The following is a 21,314-nucleotide window of genomic DNA, read 5'->3' as shown; positions in this document are numbered from 1 at the left end:
CACAAATGTATGTAAATGTACAATATTGCTCGTAGTGTAAACAATTCTGCAAGCACTTGCGGAATAACTTGCAAGAAGTTTTTGCAAGTCTAAACCTCGCTTTAGAGTTTAGATTGTTTCTGATAAGGTCAGTGTCGACTGTCGGTGTGGAAGACTCAAAATGCTGGATTGTGGAGCCGTGGCGTGACCCGTGACATAGACTACATAGAGGGATATTATTAAAAAATTAAATTGTTCTCTTTCTTTTTCCGGTTGCCAACTTACAGGCAAGGTGGGTGTCGTGTTTTAACCGCATGGTTTTTAGTAAAATAATTGGTGCAAATAACAAAATAAAGTGTAAACTGTAAAACACCGCTGTTTAAGGTAATTTTTGTGATTAATTAACCGTTTAAAAGAGTTTATTTATGTCTAAACTACAAATAACTAATGTCAATGAACCACCATCAATGTACCTAATTCTTTTAGTTTCCCATACCTTTTACTAGCCTTTAGGAGTATAATTCATTTTGGTATTCATTTTAGAAGTCCCTTTATGTTAAAAAACCGAATTATCGTGGATTATTGTTTGAAAGTCTTAGATATTGTAATCCGTCAAAACATAACCTAAATTTAGTATTTTGAAATTATTGTTTGCATGGTTTCATGTAGTTACTTATCCTAAATTGTTTAAAAGAAATTCCTGTTGCTAGTTTTGAGTGCTAATTTAAATTAAGCTCAAAAGAATAGAAATTTGTATGATTTAATGTGTAATTATGTGTAAGTAAAGTAACCATAAGAAAAGGATGAAAGTCCTATATAAAGCGGAAGTTTTAAAACACTTGTAATAAGAGCAATTTCAGTTTCAGTCACTTTTATATGTGACAGTAAATTGTTATAAGTTTATTACATCTTAATAATGACTTCTTATAATTTCAGATGCGTTCCGTCACATTAAAAGATGTTGAACAAGACAAGGTCGTCAAGACGGTTGCTGCCCACTTGAAAAAGTAACTATAGCATCATTTTATGTAACTTTTTCTATAGTATAACTGTAGAGGCAAATATATTGTATTCAAACTGTACTTGAGAGATGAAATAAAAGAGATATCATTATCATCAGTGCTAGTCCTTTAAGCGCCCAGGCCTGCTCCATTAGTTTCCTCCACCTGTCTCTGTCAAGCATCTTGTTTTCCAGCTATTTATTTCTTGACATCTTGATAAACTATATCCAACCACAAAAGTTTTCACCGACAAATGCTATGTCCAAATGGAGAGATGAGCCAAAAGAAATAATTATCCTGATACAAATATTTCAACGTTATTATTAATTTAGGTTTGTTACAAGTCCCAAAAAGATTTATATTTTGCCTAATTCTGTTGCACACAGTATTGTAACTAAATTCACACATCTAAATCTAGTGATACCAGTTTCCTCAGGGAATGTTATGGAAGTGATAGCTACTGATTTAAACCAGCCTCTAGGTTAGAGATTGTGCACAACAGAACAGATTTAACCACTTATTGTAACAGGGTTTTGCAGCTAAAACAGCTTAGCTTTAGTTGCTTACAATGAAATGAATTTTATTTAATGTAGAAGAACTTAGCCATTTATTATGTCAGGACTCTACCACTGGTACAGAAAGTAGATAATAGAATCACTTATATTGTCGTACAGTATCTTTGCATTTTGCATGTGAATATTATGTATGTTGTATTTATTATTAATATGTATATTATTGTAAACATTATTTCTTATTTCCTTGTTAACTTACATACATCCTTTAACCCTCTCTCATCATCATCAACCGATAGACGTCCACTGCTGAACTCTCTCTCACTAATCATTATATCCTCTGTAACTTGGTTGCCTGGCAGAGATCACTTCAAAGCAATAAGGCCATAAAATATTTGTAAATTGTACTTCTATGGTGAAGCTTCTTTTTTATGATGGTGTACAATAAGGCATATTAATTTATTCATTCACACATTTAATTTTCTAGGATTGGCAAGGTTAAGGTGCCCGAACACATGGACCTAGTAAAGACTGGCCGTTTCAAGGAACTGGCTCCCTATGACCCTGATTGGTTCTATGTACGCTGCGCCGCTGTCCTCCGTCACATCTACATTCGCTCCCCAGTTGGTGTCAAGACTGTCACTAAAATATTTGGTGGCCGCAAGCGCAATGGTGTAACACCCTCACATTTCTGCAGGTGAATGAAACAAAATCTGAACTAAACTAAAATTAAAATTAAAAAAAAGTGATGACAGACAGACTTATGCTGTTTGTTGTACCAATAACTTGTAACTAATGCTGAAGAAGCAGCATTATTTTTTTGAAAATGGAAGCTAAGGAATGAATTACCTAGTTTAATTTTCACAAAACGGCATTTGCTCCTATAGTGTCTTTATTAAGATTCAGATTGCAAATAAATAGTGACTTTTCACAAGCAATTTTAACTCTATGGGTCAACTGTCATGTCAGAAGTACAATTCAGCTTTAAAACAAGAACTAAAATCGTACTTTTGACATTATATTTAACACAAAATTAAAATGGCGCGTGAAAACTCATTTTTTACGCATTATACATTTTATCTTTGAAGACATCAGCTGCGCGATAGCGAGAGAATGACCGCTCCAATGTCACGATCGCAATCATCTCTGATTGGTTAACACTCGCTCACTATTGGCTATAATGCATTCTTGCAACAAGAATCGCACAAATTCATCCAATCAGAACAATTGAGATTGTAATAATGATTGATGCAGGTTTTAGAGAATCACCCTTCAGCTATTGCTTAGATAAATATACATCATATTTCTAAAATAATTATTACTTATTTAAAAATAATCTAATATTCTGTAATGTTTTTCTTGCAAACCAAATATATAAAGTTTGTTAGAGTGAGTACCTAGTACCTGATACCTACCTATATTGCGGTAGTTCGATATACCAAGTACAATGGTGGAAAACCTTTTTGATCTGTTGTCCCAATTTATTAGTCCTATTGGTTAACCCTTATTTATTTTTTACTATGTATAAATTTAGCTTTTTAATAATCCTATAAAAATTATTTAATTTCTAGGACAAAACTCGAGGGTGCAGTACCAAATTTTGTTGGGATGTGAAAAAACAATAAACAGACAGGCTGACATTATTTCGCATTTATATGTATTAGTATAGATGAATATTATAACTTGTTTTTCAGGTCATCAGGTAGCATTGCCCGTAAAGCACTTCAGGCGCTTGAAGCATTGAAGCTGGTAGAGAAAATCCCTGATGGTGGGCGCATCCTCACTGTACAAGGCAGACGTGACCTCGACAGAATCGCCGCGCAAGTCCGTCTTAAGGCGAAACTGGCCGCCAAGCAGAGTGTTATTGTTCTGTAAATCTATGATAAATAAAAATTAAGAAAATATTGTGGATTTGTATTTCATTGTCTGCATAGTTTTTACTGTTTAGATCAAAATATGTTCCTTGGTTTAGATTGATGGTTGTTGACCTTGGATTGTTTATTTGGCCAATTTGATTCTTAGTCTGAGTCTGAGTTGGCCAAAGAATTTGTATGTACTACTACGATTACCATTGTTTAGTAGTCAATTTTGTATTAACCGATCAACAATATTTGTATTAAACGTTTTTTATGTGAAAACAAGTAAATAACTCATGAGAAATACAATTACGCCACGAATTTACTCAAAATTTGTTTTGCAACTTGTATGTATTGAAAAAAACCAGTTACGCGATAAGGGACAAAAAATAGGTTAGCTGCGTCTGTTTATCACACTAGTTTTATCTGTGCTCTCTTTTTAGTGCGAATGAGAAAGCAAACCACCGACCAGAAAAAGCAAACTTTCCTGCATCTACCATGAGGCATAGACTTCGTTTCTGAAAGGTTTCTGAGGTTATTAGCTTTTTTTTTACTGGTTTTGCGGCTTTGGATTCTAGCCTTTTTGAGGCTAATCGTTTGTTTCCATCTTCCATTATAAAGGTACAATGCGACAAGGCTATCTTGGCACGTGACGAAAATCGGAACTAACGTTGCCGTCAAGTGTCCCCTTTGTTCTTGTTTAAATATTCTAAGCCTTTGTTCGCCAACAGCGCCCCCCTGTCAATGTCATTCAAGTGCCAAGAGACCCTTATTGCACTGTACAGAGAAAATCGGTAAATCGGATAAATATGCGACAAGGCTCTCTTGGCACTTGAATGACATTGACAGAGGGGCGCTGTTGGAGAACAAAGGCTTAGAAACAAAGAACTTCCATGTACTACTACGTAATGCTTAGAAAAGAATAAAGGGAAAACTTGACGGCAATGTTAGTTTCATATGTACTACCATAGATTATCTACTATTATACTACGCATCGTGTAGTAGTACATCCAAATTCTTTGGTACTACCAAGGTAGGTACTAGGTTTTCCCCGCGCGCCAAGATAGCCTTGTCGTAGTGTACATCATTTTACTGTCAAGTCAATGTCATTGCGTGACAGCTGCCATTTCTAGAAAATCCTGTCATTTTGTTTCATTTGTGTTTTGTAATCATCGGCGGCGCAGTTTTATTCGAATTTCAGTTGAAGTTGGATGAATTTGGATTTGCAGTGATGACAAGATGAAAGCGATATTAAGATTTAAATTTAGTATTATCGCAACAGTGAGTTTAATATCGTGCGTATACAGTGATCAACAGTATGGTTCGCCGGGAGGTACACTTTACGTGGCAGATGCAGATGATTCCCAAAAAATAACTGTATTAAATGGATACACCGATGAAAAAGATGTATCTGTGGGAAGAACAAAACGCGATGCCACGATACCGCCGCCACTGCTGGAGAAAACTGTCGACCGAAGTATTAGTACATGGGTAACTTAGCATTTCCTTATTAGTTCGATAGCTTCGACCGGACCCTTTGTTTTGTTTCTACTATCGTTCGATGCCCGCATGATGTGACATTGATTTATTTTGTTGCTCTGATTAGCCCTGATAGCATGTTCACTTTGTTGCGTACTTTCTTCTATTTTTATCGTAAAAACAACGCAAACTCGCAGCGTCACTCAAGGAAGACCTTTACTATTCATTAGTGAAGGGCACTTGGAGCGTAAATGATTATTTTTGGAAACATTACTTGCAAAAATAATAAGCTGTGTGACAGGTTAAAAACCTTAATTCATTGAGAGCCACTTTTATTTTATTTTTATTATTGAGCTGCTGCAACTGATACATGATTTATTTATTTTATTTATTGATGACATTTACCTGGAGATACATTACAGTTACATGATACAAAAGTCCACTGTTAATTGTATAACTGCTTCTCCTTATCCAGATTATATAGTTACTAGCTGATGCCTGCGACTTCATTCGCGTGGACATAGGTTTTTTAAAATCCAGTGGGAATCCTTTAATTTTTCGGGATAAGAAGTAGCCTAAGTGTTATTCCAGGGTATAATCTATCTCCGTTCTAAATTTCAGCCAAATCCATACAGTACTTATTGCATGAAAAGGTAACAAACACACACACAAACATTTGCCTTTATTATATTAGTGTCATATACCTTAATAATTGCACAATGATTATACGATCGAAACGTTAAGAAATGGGTTAGCATAATCATTATTTTTTAGTATACAACTTACACAAACATTATTTTAACATTAGATACCAGTTGAGTGTCTAATACAGGATTATCTTTGCATATTATTATAACTTCAATTGTAAACACCTATTACAGAAAATAATGAAGTGGGAAATAATGTACACTTTCAATTTACCTTGTTACATTGATAAGAAGTATTGGGGCTAATTATATTATTTGGTGCATTCATTTCCTTCTTTGTTTGATAGTTTCCGTTGTTCTCTGACTATATTTAATGACTAGATGATGTCCATGACATCATCTGTGTGAGTTTTGGTTTTCAAAAATCCTCATCTTTGATTTTCCGGGTTAAAAAGTAGCCTATGTCCTTCCCCAGGATGCAAGCTATCTCTGTACCCATCAAAATCGGTTAAACAGATGGGCTATAAAAAGCCCACAGCCCATCTGTTAAGACACACACACACATGGACAGACAGACAGACACACTTTTGTATAATTTATAATATTAGTATTGTTTAGTATGGATAGTATGTATAATTATTACTTAAATACTTTTTCTAAAGGTCATTAAGTATTAAAATCAATAAATGTACTAAGTAATACTATGTTTTTCAATTTGAGCAGAGACATACCTAATATATTTGTGATGTAATGTCAAACATTTGACTTGCTTGTATTGAAGTTAAATAAATAATTGTTTAGTAACAAAATGTTTTATATTTCTCACAATCTAAGATCACCTCTTTCTTGCTTACTTTTTATTTTTGAAGTGTGAGCTAATTGCTTGTTTGTTTACCAGACTACCCACCTGAATGACAGCCATCAGCAGCTAATGGTCCATTGGGTCGGCGAAGGTTCCAATGTGATTATTTGCCTGGCGAGAGACTCCAATACGAGAACCAAAGGGACCATCACATCATCAGCCCTTTACATCTCATATGATTACGGAAAGAATTTCACAAACAAGACTGAGAGTTTTCGATTGGGCGATGATGCTAACAGTGGATATGCTCAGCTAGACAAATTCTTCAATCATCCCAAATATCCTGAATTTGTAAGTAAAAAATATCCTATTAAGTAATTAGCTAGTAGGAAGTTCTAGCAATTAAGTAGTTATGTCACACCCGGCTTTACTCACGTGTTTACTCGACGTTAGCCCGACTTGTTTCGAACCCATCTGGGGTCCTTTTTCAAAGGGACTCAGTTCGGGCACGCGTCGAATCACTCAAGATAGCTTAAACGCTAAAATTAAGTAGTTAATTTTAATTTATTTAAAACTCGCTGATGTGTGTGACTTTGTCCCAAAAGCCAAAAGCAAGGGTTATGATTTTGGCAGTCTATGATACATACATAGACTCCTAAGGGAGTTTTATATCCTGTTGGCCCTCTGATTATTCAATGTCTCAATCTCAATGTGCCAAATTTTGTCAAGATTGGTTCACCGATTGAGCCATGAAAAAAGAACGAATGGACAATAAATTATTAGGTAGGTATATATTAATAATATGATTTTAGTCTTTCTAAACAAGATCTAATTGATTAACTGAGTTTTAATTTTGGTTTATTTATTAAAATGTAGGCTCTCTAGGATTTTAATACTGTTTTCAATAGATAGTGATTCACGAGAAGTTTATATGCATAGTTTTTTAATATTGTTTTGTGTTAATTTGTTGCAACAAGACATTAATGAATTTTTCGTGGTTTCAAAAGAAATCAAGCCAACTTAGACTAGAGCTTTCACCGAAAATGCTGTCTTTCTTTTATAAATACAGCAAAATAACCATTGTACTCATGCAAAGCCGGGGCAGGTCGCTAGTTATACATATAGTATGTACAGTACGCGGCAGAAAGTAATGTACAATCGGCCTTTAGAATGATATTTCGGCTTTGTAGAGCGATGTCTCTGTCACTCATACTATATCACGTTTTGCCGGTCTCAATGACTGAGACAATGCTCTACAAATCTGCTATCTCCTTCTAAATGTCGATGTACATTACTTTCGGCCACGTACTGTACTTATTTTGCATTATTATTGGTATTTAAATAGCTGCAGTGTCTTTCCATGAACTGCTTGCCAAGACCAAAACAGTTTAAATTGATATTAAGTATTCAAATATATAATTTATTCTAAGTAGATAAATATTGGCTTTAAAAATAAACCTATAGTAGTAGATACCTACATATTCATATCTGACTTTGAATTTCTGTTTTTGACTGCATGAGTGATATTTGTAAAATTACAGTTGAAAATAGGTTCTAAAGCGAGTTTAAAGATTAAGGAAGGTATTTAGAGGTTAAATAAACAAACACCAAATTCATTATCAAAACTCAATGTCGTTTTTTCTTTGTGATAAAAATATCATGCATCAGACAAAAGACATATCGATGTCTTGATAGTCAAGTCAACATCAATAGACTTACATTCGCTAAGTAGGAGTCAATGAACTATGCTACACAATAATAAAATGCCACTTGCGTTGAATGACCGCATGAGGTTTCGTTTTTCATTATTCAATACCTAGTCAACTTAAACTAACTACATAGTCAACGATTGGAGATGACCAGAATTGCTACTTCAAATACTAGATGATGTACGTCAACTTAGTCCATGTGGATGTAAGTTTTTAAAAATCCCGCGGGAACTGATAAAAATGTGTGTACTATGTGTATAATGAGTTAAGTCAGGGTACAGGCTATCTCCACTCCATTCCAAGCGGACAAATCGGTTTCGTCGCACGGGTAGCTTATTACAATTTTCGTAGAGATCTCTTATTTTTTGAAAATGTCACTCAGGAATAATGTAGCTTTCTAGTGGTGAAAGAGTTTTTAAAATCGGTGCAGTAGTTCCAAACATTACCTCCTACGAACAAACTTACAAACTTTACCTTTGGGAGCGACTACGCCACTCTAATAATGAGATTCTCCGGACGATGTGTGAGTACTTGGATGTCGCCATCTACCGGTATTGGTTGACGCAGCATCGCAGTGCGAATCGTAAATAATGATAGAAATACTATACAATATACAATTGTACTTATTTTAGATTTTAATATTTTAAATTTATTTTATTTATAATTTTTAATAACTTCTGTAACAATATGGGTACATTTTGCCTGAAATAAAGAATAATATTATTATTATTTACCTCTTTATAATATCTTTAAGAGTAAGACTGGTAGTTATTAAAAATATATTATTTCTTAGCTTATAGCAAGACTTAAATACGACCTTCTATGTTGATTTTTTGCTATCTACAATAACACCTAACTAAACCAGACCAGAATTTTATAGGTATGAAGGAAAGACTGTAAAATATCTAGATCGATTTTGCGCTATGCTTGGAGTTGTGACGTGTTTAGCACTCGCTTTTAGTAGGTTAAAGGGCGTCCGCGATTTCTAATGATTTATGTAGGTAGCTAGTAGCTACCTACATAAATTGTTAAATGTGTTATGTAGATATATTATTATGAACTATTATAATTAATAAGTAATAACATAATACCTATATTATTTATTCGTTTTAAGGCGGGCGTAGTGTGACTTCACAATCCATCTTGACAAATCTTCGAGCGGAAAGCGCACTTTAATCTTCATTAATTTCCTTTATTTTAAAAGATTTGAGCAAAATAAAACACCATTTTTCTTGTAAATTTTGGTAGATCATCACTTTTGACTAAAATTAATAGCCAGACTCATTAGTCATTCTCATTACGAATGCGTGGTATAAGTCCCGCAAATTGGTATTGCGCTGGAACCATGTCTCATTAACATCGAAATGACGTCATTTTGACGTCAGCCGAAATAAAAATATACCATCAGCTCGAAACTTCAGCCTAGTGCTGACGTCACTAAAATGGAGGCCACGCGCATTAGCATTTTGCGGGACTTATATGCGTGATGTAATGTGGTTGGTTAGACATTGAATAGGTCGTTAATTATACATATAATAGGTGTAAGTTTAAGTTTAATATTCTTTATTGTACACCAAAAAGAAAAGACACAAAAAGAAACATGTAGAAGAAGAACATACAATTAGCGGCCTTATCGCTGTGAAGCGATCTCTACCAGGTATAGGAGGATGGTTGAAGGGGAGGAGGCGTTTAACCACCAGCTTATCACTATTATGGACCCGTATAGTTTTATTATGCTGTGCAGTGAAATTGGTTCATGTATGCATCCTTACGCGCCATTTTAACTTTTTGAGTCAAATTTCATGTCAAAAGTACGATTTTAGTCTTTATTTTAAAGAGGGTGAACCGTACTTTTGAACATGCCAGTTGAACCATAGATTAGTACTATTATATATTCTGTGCCATAGAGTTAAAATGGCGCGTGAGGAGTCATTTTGTACGGACTATAAGACAGATTGGCGTCGTCTTATAATTTATATCCTATACCACTCGGGGATAATGCAGCTATCAGTAAAAGAATTTTCAGAATTGAATCATAACTTACAGAGATTACCCCTACATCCAAACTCACAAACTTTACCTCTTTATAATATTGGTGTAGGTTATTATTAGATATTATGCTTATTGATCAATTAAACGTTTGGTAACCTGCAGGATTTTAGGTTTTTACTTTAAATCTATTAGAATAGCTCACGTCAGTTATTTTGGCTGGGGGCTGATTAGGCATTAGTCGAAAGTAGAATAAAATATTATTATACTCTACTGCTACATTTTCAGCGATTCGAGGTTATGGAAATAGATCATTGCTTTGAAACATTGTTTTGTTTACAATATAACTTACTAACTTTTGCCCGCGATTCTCCTATATTTCAGGTATTCTAACAGTGAAAGAATTATTAAAATCTGTATAGTAGTTTCAGAAGTTATCGATTAGGTACATACAAATAAATTTTTACTTTAATACTCTACTAATAATACAGTTTATTAAATTAGTATAGATAATATAGTATTGATTAATAAAATCACTTTTACAAGTCACACTGAAATCTTACAGATAAGATAAATTATTGACAAACAAATTCGTATATTTATTCTTACAGCTCAATTCAAAATTGACAAAAATCCTCTATTGATAAGAATTACCGGATGCAATGAATAATGATTCATACAGCTGTTGTTCATCACCACTGGTCACACAAAATCAATCTAAAAACCTATTAGTTAATTTTTATTGATTGTTGATTGTTAAATAGGCATCCATGTAAATATTTCTATTATAATATATCATCATCATATTCATCAACTAACACCGGCTTACTACCGAGCACGGGTCTCCTCAGAATGAGAAGGGTTTGGCCATAGTCCACCATGCTCGAGAAGTGCGGATTGATTGGCAGATTTCACACACCTTTAAGAACATTATGGGGAAATCTCAGGCGTGCCGGTTTCCTCACGATGTTAACTCGTACATAATATAATTAGAGTTTGAGTTGGTACGTACATAAGTAAGATAAACACATTATTTACAACATTCCAAACTGGCGGTATTATATATTTTTACAGATTTCAAATAAGCTTGTAAAACTTGACTATACATAATATAATTTGAATAATTATTAGTTTCCGCAGTTTTTAGATTTTACTTTCATTCTTCCAAGTTGTCTCACAACTTTAAATGAATTTGGCTCAAAAAAAAAAACCTAAGACATTACACATCGTTTCTATTACCACCGCGCGACCCTTACAATTGTAGGGATCTCTAATTTAAAATAAAATAAAATATAGCCTATGTCTGGAATCCTACCTATGGAATAATGTAGCTTTCTATTTGTGAAAGAATTTTCAAAATCGGTTCAGTAGTTCCAGAGATTACCAACAAACTCACAAACTTTAGCTCTTTATAATATTAGTATAGATTGTGATAGTATTGCTAGTGTAACTGTATTTATTTATTCTGTACTTACCAAAAACTTAAACATTGAAAGAAAAAGGACATGCACGAGGACAACTTATCTCTTTAAGAGATTTTGATAGACCAAAAGCCTTCGAATGTGAGACCAAAAAAAATATAACATATGAAAAAGCAGGTTTAAATCAACTAATTTTTAATTAATCTATCAGTAATCTATCGATTTAAGACCGGCTTTCGACATAATATTATGCATCAATTTATGGCCAATAGTTGTCTTGTAGGTCTGGTCCCGGGACTATAAAATATAAAACGAGTGATGGATTTTTATACAAATAATAATGTATAGTCGACCTAGTCGACTGAAATGTCATTCGAATGCGTGGTACAGAAATTTTATAGTCGATGATGTTAGGTACCTATTAGATGTTATTGTACCCATCGTAAACGTTTTAGAATATTAATAGCTACAATACAAGGTGTTAGATAATGTCCGTAACATGCCAATCTGAGGTTAGGATATATAATAGAGCCTCGGACTGTAGTAACAAAATGATATGATAGTTTGAGGCTAGAAATCATTATTAAACATAAATAATTAAATAAAAATCACGGTTTTTTATATTTTTAATATGTACGTCACGCTGTACGGAAGGTGATTAATGACGTCGCAAGGCATAAACGACAAAAATTTTGACAATTTTTAGCAAGAAAAATAGAGTAATTTCTGCGGGAAAATATTTTTCATGTTAAAAAATTGAAAAATATTTGTCATTTACGCCTTGTGAAAACAAGAATGATAGGTAGGCAACAACTTATTAAACAAAAAACAAACCAAAACCGACTAGTGTATAACTAGGCAGTTTTTGACATGATATCCTTAATCATTAATATAAAAATGGATCACCAAATGTGTTGCTCATCGCAAATCTCGAGAACCGCTGCACCGATCTCGCTAATTCTTTTTTATAATATTCCTTGAAGTACGAGGATGGTTCTTACAGAGAAAAAAGAATTAAAAAAAAAGAATCGACTGTTGGCGGTACGAAGTTCGGCGGGTCAGCTAGTTGCTAATATATATAATTATGGAAAGAGAGATGAATAATATTTTTCCGAAAATAACAGGGTTAACTTGGTTGCAACTTCTTCTTATAAATGCGTTATTAGCATGTTTCCTATATTTACAGTCATCCTTTACTTATCCTACATTTCATTTTAGTGCGTGTTTGTGGATTCGACGAACAAGAAGCTGTATTACACGCAAGACAATGGGGTGACCATCCATCGATCGGATTTGAGCTTCCATCCGAGCGAGCTCGCCTTTGACGAAGAAGTACCTAACAGATTTGTTATCTTGGACAAAGTGGATTCTACGAGGAATGTGAGTATTTAAGGTTTTCTTTAAAAATTTCCATACCCCTTCCAAGTTAGCCCGTTTCCATGTTAGACTGTATCATCACTTACCAGCAGGTGAAATCGCAGTCAAGGGCTTGTAATCGATAAAAAAAAGTTTTCTCTTCCGCTATAATGGGTAAGTTTCATAATTTTGTTGATTTATGTAACGCAATGGAGTTAAAATATATATCCAAAATAAAAATTATCAGTGATTTTTTTTCTCAGTAATTTGATGACTGAGAAATTAATTATTATTTTACTTTAAGTATTTAAACGCACAATTGATTGCGATCTCTTACTCGAGTGTGAAGTCACTGTTAGGACGGACAGCGGAGTCTTAGTAATAGGGTCCCGTTTTACCCTTTGCTAAAAAGTGGTTTTTCTTGTACGATGATACGGAACTATTCGTCTGCGAGTCCGACTCGCACTTGACCAATTTTTACTATAGGTACTTACCTGCTGAGTACAGACTACATACAATGTTGGTCAGGGAGGCACAGTCTATAGGTATTTGTGAGTTATATACTCTGTTATCATTCGAACATTAATAATATCATTATTGTCCGAATGAGTCAAACAAACATGAGGTCTGGGTCAAGTTTCGGTCCCTGATATTCACTGATATATTATGTATTGTAGGAAATATTTTATTATGTCATAAACGGAAACATCTACCTATTATTTCCGTTTTTTAAATTATTATTATTAATAGCTGAACACCGGTAAAGCAAGTATATATTTTATTGTTTTAAACGCTCATAACTTTGAAAAGTTAGAGGTGCATGCCCGGGATTGAATCCCCGACTCCTAGAATAGGAGGCAGATGTCTCAACCAGTACAGAGTGAACAAGAGTGAAAAAACTCTCGGTATGATCCTGAATCGATGATATGTCAAATATTAGGCTATGTGTGACGTAAAATCAAAGAAAAATAGGCGATTCATAAGCTACCTAGCGTCAAATGTAGGAACATTTGACGCCTGCCAGTGTCGTCGAAGCCTCGACGTTTTGACAAGTTCCCTAACTGTTGTGAACTGTGACCGCTTATACCTACTTTGGCATGCCATTGCGTGGCAAATGTAGTGATACTATTTAAGTGAATTGTAAAACATCTCTGTTAACCTACGTTTAAGCAAATAAAAGATTGAATTGAATTGAATTTGTTTACCAGTATAAGCTGTGATAGCCTAGTGGTTAGGACGTCCGTCTTCTAATCGGAGGTCGGGGGTTCGATCCCGGGCACGCACCTCTAATTTTTCGGAGTTATGTGCGTTTTAATTAATTAAATATCATTTGCTTTAACGGTGAAGGAAAACATCGTGAGGAAACCTGCATGCCTGAGAGTTCTCCATAATGTTCTCAAAGGTGTGTGAAGTCTACCAATCCGCACATGGCCAGCGTGGTAGACTATGGCCAAAAACCCCTCTCACTCTGAGAGGAGACCCGCGCTCTGTAGTGAGCCGGTGATGGGTTGATCATGATGATGACCAGTACAAAGTTGAAATTTTGTTTTAGCTTTTCATGACCTTGGACGGCGGGAAGACCTTCAAGATGATACAAAGCTACGTGAAGACGTTCCTATGGTCGTCTGCTCCGGGCTACCCCAAGATGTTCTATGTGGAGAGATGGAAGCCTGGCGGGAACAGTACCGTGCTCAGTGTCAACGACCCGGCCAATATCATGGTGAATGCCAACGAGTTGTTCGCGGACGCTAAAGATTTCCAGATCAAGGGAGATTTTATGTTCGCCACCAAGCAGTCGAAAGAGGTAAGTTGTGTTTAATACATATTAAATTGAGCTTATTTTATCTCAATGTTAAGTAGAAAAAGCGTTCAAAAATAAATACAAGAGTCGAATACGAAATATCGTATAAACTATAAAAAATGTATTTTATTCTAACGATATCTGGTTTAGCAACAAAAAATAATCAGCGTACTACGCTTAGAGAAGTGACTTGTACTGAACTTCATAGACACGAATGACACGTAGTCTGAATCGTCGTGATCGTCCTCTAAAGAAGGATCTTCCTATCTTGACTATGAATTCCGGTGTAAGAAATGTAAGTTTAAATCGATTTATTCTATGAATAGTAACATGTAGCTATGCAGGATGACATAACATAATATGATGTGCGCTTTTTGCTTAACAAGGCCGAGATAATAGTAGCTCTTCATCCAATCAAGCTCTCAACATGATGTTTTATTCATAACCTTGCTTACCCGGGTGTATTCAAATTTACAACTTGTGACCGCGCTATATTTAAAAACTAGCTGATGCCCGAGACTTTGTCCGCGTCGATTTACGTTGTTCAAAATCCCGCGGGAACTCTTTGATTATCCGGGATAAAAAATAGCCTATGTGTTAATCCAGGGTATAATTTATCTCCATTCCAAATTTCAGCCAAATCCGTCCAGTAGTTTTTGCGTGATTGGGTAACAAACATCCAAACATCCACATTTTATAGTATTATATTAGGATTACTTATTTCTTCCGCTCAAGTTTGTCTGTCTGCGGCTTATTCTCACTGCTGACTGCTGAGAGTCGTAACCCCTTTATTTAATCACATAATGGTAGGAGTTTTCTTGGGATAATATTGCGGTGAGTTCCCAGATCCTTCCGCGTACTACTCGACCAGAACGAGATTTCGACTCTTAGGTTTTACAGCTTTTGTCAGATATATACTGTGGTGTGGTAATAACCGGGACCATCAGCACGGAGAAAACGAAAAGGCAAAATTGGGACCTCCAAATTTGGTCACCCATCCAGTAACTGACTTAGATCATCGAAGCTCAACAAAAAGTTAGGCAGTCAACTTCTTTTAAATATTGTATGTAATAGTGAAATATAAACTTTTATATCATAGAATATAATATAGGTGATAGATCAACTTATTAGGTTATAGCCTGTAAAATTTTTGTTGCATTATAACAGCTTATATTTATCAAATCGAATGAAAATCATTTATTAAAGTAGGTATAGTTCTTGCATTTCACGAGGGCCACAGACTCATGCTTGTGTTTATGTGTGCGTTTGACAGCGCTTGCTCGTGACTGATTGGTCCGACATGCACGCACACTTACGCAATCACCATGTAAACGACGTTACCACATGTAAAGTTCAGTAGCCTTCGTGAATTGAAAGAACTGTACTGTTGTATTCCTTTTGATTGTCAGTTGTGATAATAATAACGTAAAATTAAACGTAACGCTACGAGGGTTCCAAACGCACCCAGCTCCAACAAAATATTATTATAATATCCACTTCCTGTCATAGATCTGGGTTTTGCATGACATTATAATTCAACGAATAAAAGCCCACCACATAAATATTTATCTAAACTACTTCAGAGAACCTAGGTACTTACCTATATAAGTGGCTGATATTGTACACACCAGAAACAATGATAACAAAACAATTGGGTATTTGCACGGAACAGAAAAAACAGTGGAAGTGCTAAGTAGGCGTGGCACGCGTGCCACAATTAAGCGTAGTTACGCTTAACTGATCCCAGTCGCGTTCAAACATCGCGTGGAGTTGGTAGTCTCGCGACAAATTCATATTGCCCTAGCAATGCCGTACTGCCGTTTTGTAGTGTAAAAATGATAGTAGGAGATAAAATCTTAAAAATGGAGGTGTTTCGTATCATCGGTAAGTACGATTTTCATTGTTTTCTATAAAATCTTAATTTATTTCAATTTACTAATATTTAATAGAACGGTTAGTCAAAATCAAACTTAACCAATTAAGATAAAGTTTATTTTGGATTGATTCTATTCCGAAAGTACTTCGCTCCGTGTTCGCTACTCAAGTAGTGATGTGGCCAAGTCGAATATTGAATTTATCGATTGATATCGATACAAGGATATAAATAAATAGTAACGCAATAATTATAATTTATTAATGAGTGAGACGTTGCATTGATCACTAAATAGACATCAGTAGTTCCTCTAACCTTCATTTAAAATATTTTTAGGTTTCCCAAAGATGCAAGCATCAAAGAAAAATGGATAGATGCAACGGGTAGAGTTGATTGGATGCCAACCAAATCAAGCATGATATGCTCTGAACATTTTTTTAGAAGTCGATTTTATAATATCAAATAAAGGATATAGATATACGAAACCTACTGCGCTTACATCAATGAAAATCAAGTAACCTTGTTTTATTTTATTACTTTTAGGAAGTATTGAAAATACTTGATATTATAATACAAAACAACACCACCTCTTAGTTATATTTTTGTATAAAGATTGACTGACTAAATATCAAATTTAATTCATAAACACACTAATTAATTTTTCTCCTATTCATTTTTATGTAGGTACTAGATGATGCCCGCGACTTCGTCCGCGTGGATTTAGGTTTTTAAAAATCCTGTGGGAACTTTTCAACTTTCCGGGATAAAAAGTAGCCTGTGTCCTTTCCTGGGATGCAAGCTATCGCTGTACCAAATTTCATCAAAAACGGTTGAACGGTTGAGCCGTGAAAAGCTAGCAGACAGACAGACAGACAGACAGACACACTTTCGCATTTATAATATTAGTACGGATTTATTCTCAAAATTTAATTTTGGTTTCAGCCACAAAATGATAAATGTGGTCACTCCAGGTTCTTCAAAAAGACAAAGTGATTCGGAGATTCCTGCGTCTAATCACGTTACCGATTTGATGAAGGCAATAGTCGAAAAATATATACATAAATGTTCGCATACACCGTTTATTAAAATTAAAAATAAGACTTTCGAAACGCCAGTTTCTTAACAAATATGTTTTATTTCAAGGGCAATAAATAAAATTTAACTATTTTCATACGTTGCAGTATTTATTGTGCATACTTGTAAAAGGCATGCATACATACCAGCACTTTTATTCAATTTTATAATTACCTTTTTAATTTTATTTTTGCGAATGAACAAAATAACGAGTATCTATCGATATCGATAGGTAATTCATTGAGCTACGCGGTGCGGCCTTAGCTGAGGAGGAAAAAAAATCGACCGATCACGCAAATGTCAACCATATGTTTAACGTACTTAAGAGGCCGTATGCTGTAGCGCTCTAACGAGTTTCAGCTCGAGTTTTAAATGTGTGCGTGTACCTCACAATGGCACCGTAATCTGCACTCACACATAGACATGGCATACTTATCTTAGGTCGGACAGGCCTATATTGATACTTTGCGTAGTCGATTCCAAAAATTCTAAGCTCTAATAGAACACAATTTTGGATCTTTAATATGTTTTTATTTTATTTTTTTGTTAGATTTATTTATTTTGTATTAAGATGTGTAATAACTTACACAGTTACTTACACATAGGTAAACACCTATAAGAATGCATATTATAAATGCGAAAGTGTTTTTGTTAGTTGGTTTATTAGTTTGCTGGTTTGTCCTTCAATCACAAAACAACAGATTGGCGTAATTTTTTGCATGGATATACCTAATTAAAGTGACAGTGATCTGGAGAGTAACATAAGTTTTATCTCGGAAAACCAAAAAGTTTGGATGGGATAATTAAAAACGTAAATCCACGCGGATGACGTCGCGGGCATCAAACTGCGATGAACAATGGAAGGAACCCGATTACTAACTAATGTTTATGACATTGGTCAATAGAGTAATCTGGTTATCTCGGGTATACCATTGTTATTTTCATAAAGAAGTACTCTCAGGCACGTAATATTACCGTGTCTTAGGTGTGCAGGCAATTGTCTATTGTACAGGTGCTAAGCTTTAGGTAAATAAAATTTGCACGTGCTGAATTCTTGCAGGGACATTTATTGTTTGTATTTGCTTCTAACCGACTTTTCAACCGATCGACAATGGCCCGATTACTACCTAAAATATTATATTACAAAAGACTTGATGATTAGGTAGGTACCTACTATTATAAGTAAACTAATATTTGGTCGTATTCAAACTGTGATGTTTTTGTTACATATTCTTTTTTCTTGTTAGTACAAGAAAAAAGAATATAAGTGTTGACGGCCTAGACTTTCACGCTTTCTTTTAGCCAATTTTGATGAGTACCTACAGAGATGGAAAATTAGTTGAAGAATGCTATTCTATGATATATAATATAATATATTCTATGATCGATAGTTTTTGAGAACTGTTGGGGTCCGCTGGTAATTAGGGTTCCGTACCCGAAGGGTGCCAATGGGATCTTATTACTAAGACTCCGCTGTCCTTCCGTCTCACCATCCATCCGTCCGTCCGTCTGTCTATCAGCGGGCTGTATCTCAAGAACCGTAGTAGGTAGAGAGTTAAATTTGCACAGGATGTGTATTTTATTGCCGCTATAACAACAAATCCATACTAATATTATAAATGCAAAAGTGTGTCTGTCTGTCTGTCTGCTAGCTTTTCACGGCTCAAACGTTCAACCGATTTTGACGAAATTTAGTAGAGATAGCTAACATCCCGGGGAAGGACAAATCCTACTTTTTATCCCGGAAAATTGAAGAGTTCCCACAGGATTTTAAAAACCTAAATCCACGCGGACGAAGTCGCGGGCATCATCTAGTACGTAATAAGAATTTAAAATGCCCGCCTTGAAAGAAAAGTGTCATTTCTTATAGGATGGTATAGAATTCTTTGTGTCAGTCCAACTCGCACTTGACCCAAGTGCGCAAGGTCTTGCACATTTTTAGTATTGGGCCCATGTCTCTGACTGATAGTTCTTGAGAGCCATTTAGGTAATCATGAACTCAAAAGTGTGAGAAACAATACTACATAATTCAATAGATATAACGTAAATAGTAGGTGAGTAGGTCCATTCCAACCGCACTGTCGATAGTGAAAATGTTTAGTGCAAAATAAAATCTCACGCGTAGTGATATGGCCTAAACTAGCTTGCACGCACTCGACCAGAAATGTGCCTAAGTATTATAAGGTAAGTAGAATCGTACGAGCTGCCGATAAAAGGTTTACAGCAAAATAAGCTTCCGCGCGTAGTGACACAGGTATTACTATTGGTTCGAGGTCTCTTTTGTTTTCTACACTGTAAAGCCTTTTTTAGGGTTCCGTACCTCGAAAGGAATAACGAAACCCTTATAAGACCACTTTGTTGTCTGTCTGTCTATCTGTCTATCTGTCTGTCGGTCTGTCAAGAAACCTACAGGGTACTTCCCGTTGACCTAAAATCAAGACATTTGGCAGGTAGGTAGGTCTTATAGCAGACATTCGGGGAAAAACCTGAAAACCGTGATTTTTATGGTTACATCACACAAAAAAATTAAATTGTGGTCATGATTAATAATTAGTAATTTCAATTTTCGTAGTAAGATATCTAAAGGAGTATCATATAAAAAGACTTCACCTGTGCATTCTAAAATAGATTTTTATTTATTTTTATGCATCAAAGCTTTTGAATTATCGTGCAAAATGTCGAAAAAATATCACTGTAGTATGGAACTCTCGGTGCGTGAGTCTGACTGGCACTTGTCTGGTTTTTGATTCTAATTTTCCTTTAGTTGTAAATCGATTGTTATGCTATGACATTTCGCTTCGGGAAAACAACTATTAAAATTTCAGCGTGTATATTTTAATAGTTTTAACTATATTTGGGCATAATTTTCGATATAAATTATATTTTTACTATATAACTAGCTGATGCCCGCGACTTTGTCCACGTGGAATTAAGTGTTTTTAAAATCCCGTGGGAAATCTTTGATTTTCCAGGATAAAAATTAGCCTACGTCACTCTCCAGGTCTTTATCTGTACCCAAGCAAAAACTCACGTCAATCCATTGCACTGTTGCGATGTGATTGAAGGACAAACCAATAAACCAACAAACAAACACACTTTCGCATTACTGATAGGTACAGTGTCCCTGAGAGGTATCGATCGAGCTTTTCGGAAATCTAAAAATGGGGAATCTCAATTTTTAGGTTCTTTTTATTCGGACGTTATTGTATTTCGACACTCGATTTCTAGCAATGTTGGTATGAATGAATGATAATCTCATACTAAGCACACTGAATACGGATTCCTTATTTATCAAGTAAGCACTGCTAACAACTACAATATAAGTCGGGTAAAAATAGAAACAGCATGAATTAATTGAATAACAAATAAAAACCGTATTATATGGATACCAAGTACCAACGTCATATAAACAAAACAGTAAACTTTATGGTTTTGTTAGCAGTAGGTACCTGGATGATATCGCGAACAATAGAATAAGTAAAGTAGTTGCATTGTTGTTTAGTTTTGAATAGAGTAAGCTGCGTAGGCCCTTCTGGTCACTACAGCGTCATCGGGGAGGCTAGGAAAGGGGGAGGAGCAAGTTTGATACTACAGTTAAAATCTAGATTAAGTTAGTTATAAACTGCTTATCATTAAAGGAACCAGATTACTGGCAAAGGATTACTACACTGATCCTCACAACAATATGGTAATCTTGGTTCGGAAACATCATTGTGGTTTTGATATACACTCTCAGGTATATCATTGTTTTGATGCAGTTTGCAAATACAATAAAATATGTCATAAATTAAACTGGTACGCACCTCATTTAAGTA

The 21,314-nt window shown here is 35.0% G+C and overlaps 2 protein-coding genes across 4 annotated transcripts in view; both read left to right on the top strand.

The window, feature by feature from the left end:
- Positions 1 to 134: 134 nt before the first annotated feature.
- On the top strand, positions 135 to 3,401 carry RpS19a (Ribosomal protein S19a). 2 transcript variants are annotated; one of them, XM_034976656.2, is made up of 4 exons: positions 135 to 271; positions 916 to 986; positions 1,980 to 2,189; positions 3,187 to 3,401. In XM_034976656.2, exons 2-4 carry the CDS (start codon positions 916 to 918, stop codon positions 3,365 to 3,367), a joined length of 462 nt encoding a protein of 153 aa, XP_034832547.1. In that variant the 5' UTR covers positions 135 to 271; the 3' UTR covers positions 3,368 to 3,401. The 2 variants fall into 2 exon arrangements, with proteins under 2 accessions (XP_034832547.1, XP_034832546.1); XM_034976655.2 differs by having other exon boundaries at positions 226 to 363.
- Positions 3,402 to 4,497: 1,096 nt separating this feature from the next.
- Positions 4,498 to 21,314, top strand: part of LOC117989297 (sortilin-related receptor-like) — a 53,223-nt gene continuing 36,406 nt past the window's right edge. For both annotated transcript variants that reach the window (XM_034976634.2, XM_034976633.2), the window contains exons 1-4: positions 4,498 to 4,839; positions 6,373 to 6,627; positions 12,614 to 12,775; positions 14,304 to 14,555. In XM_034976634.2, coding sequence (XP_034832525.1) covers positions 4,588 to 4,839; positions 6,373 to 6,627; positions 12,614 to 12,775; positions 14,304 to 14,555 — 921 coding nt within the window. In that variant the 5' untranslated portion in view covers positions 4,498 to 4,587. The remainder of the gene's footprint in view (positions 4,840 to 6,372; positions 6,628 to 12,613; positions 12,776 to 14,303; positions 14,556 to 21,314) is intronic.

The sequence above is a fragment of the Maniola hyperantus genome, chromosome 16 (assembly GCF_902806685.2).
Source record: "Maniola hyperantus chromosome 16, iAphHyp1.2, whole genome shotgun sequence".
In the NCBI taxonomy this organism is placed as follows: Eukaryota; Metazoa; Arthropoda; class Insecta; order Lepidoptera; family Nymphalidae; genus Maniola; species Maniola hyperantus.
This window is presented reverse-complemented; position numbering and strand designations above follow the sequence as displayed.

Coding starts and splice junctions, on each gene's coding strand:
- RpS19a (XM_034976656.2), top strand. CDS start 916: ATGCGTTCCGTCACATTAAAAGATGTTGAACAAGACAAGGTCGTCAAG. Junction 987..1,979: donor GTTGCTGCCCACTTGAAAAA/GTAACTATAGCA, acceptor TTAATTTTCTAG/GATTGGCAAGGTTAAGGTGC. Junction 2,190..3,186: donor ACACCCTCACATTTCTGCAG/GTGAATGAAACA, acceptor CTTGTTTTTCAG/GTCATCAGGTAGCATTGCCC.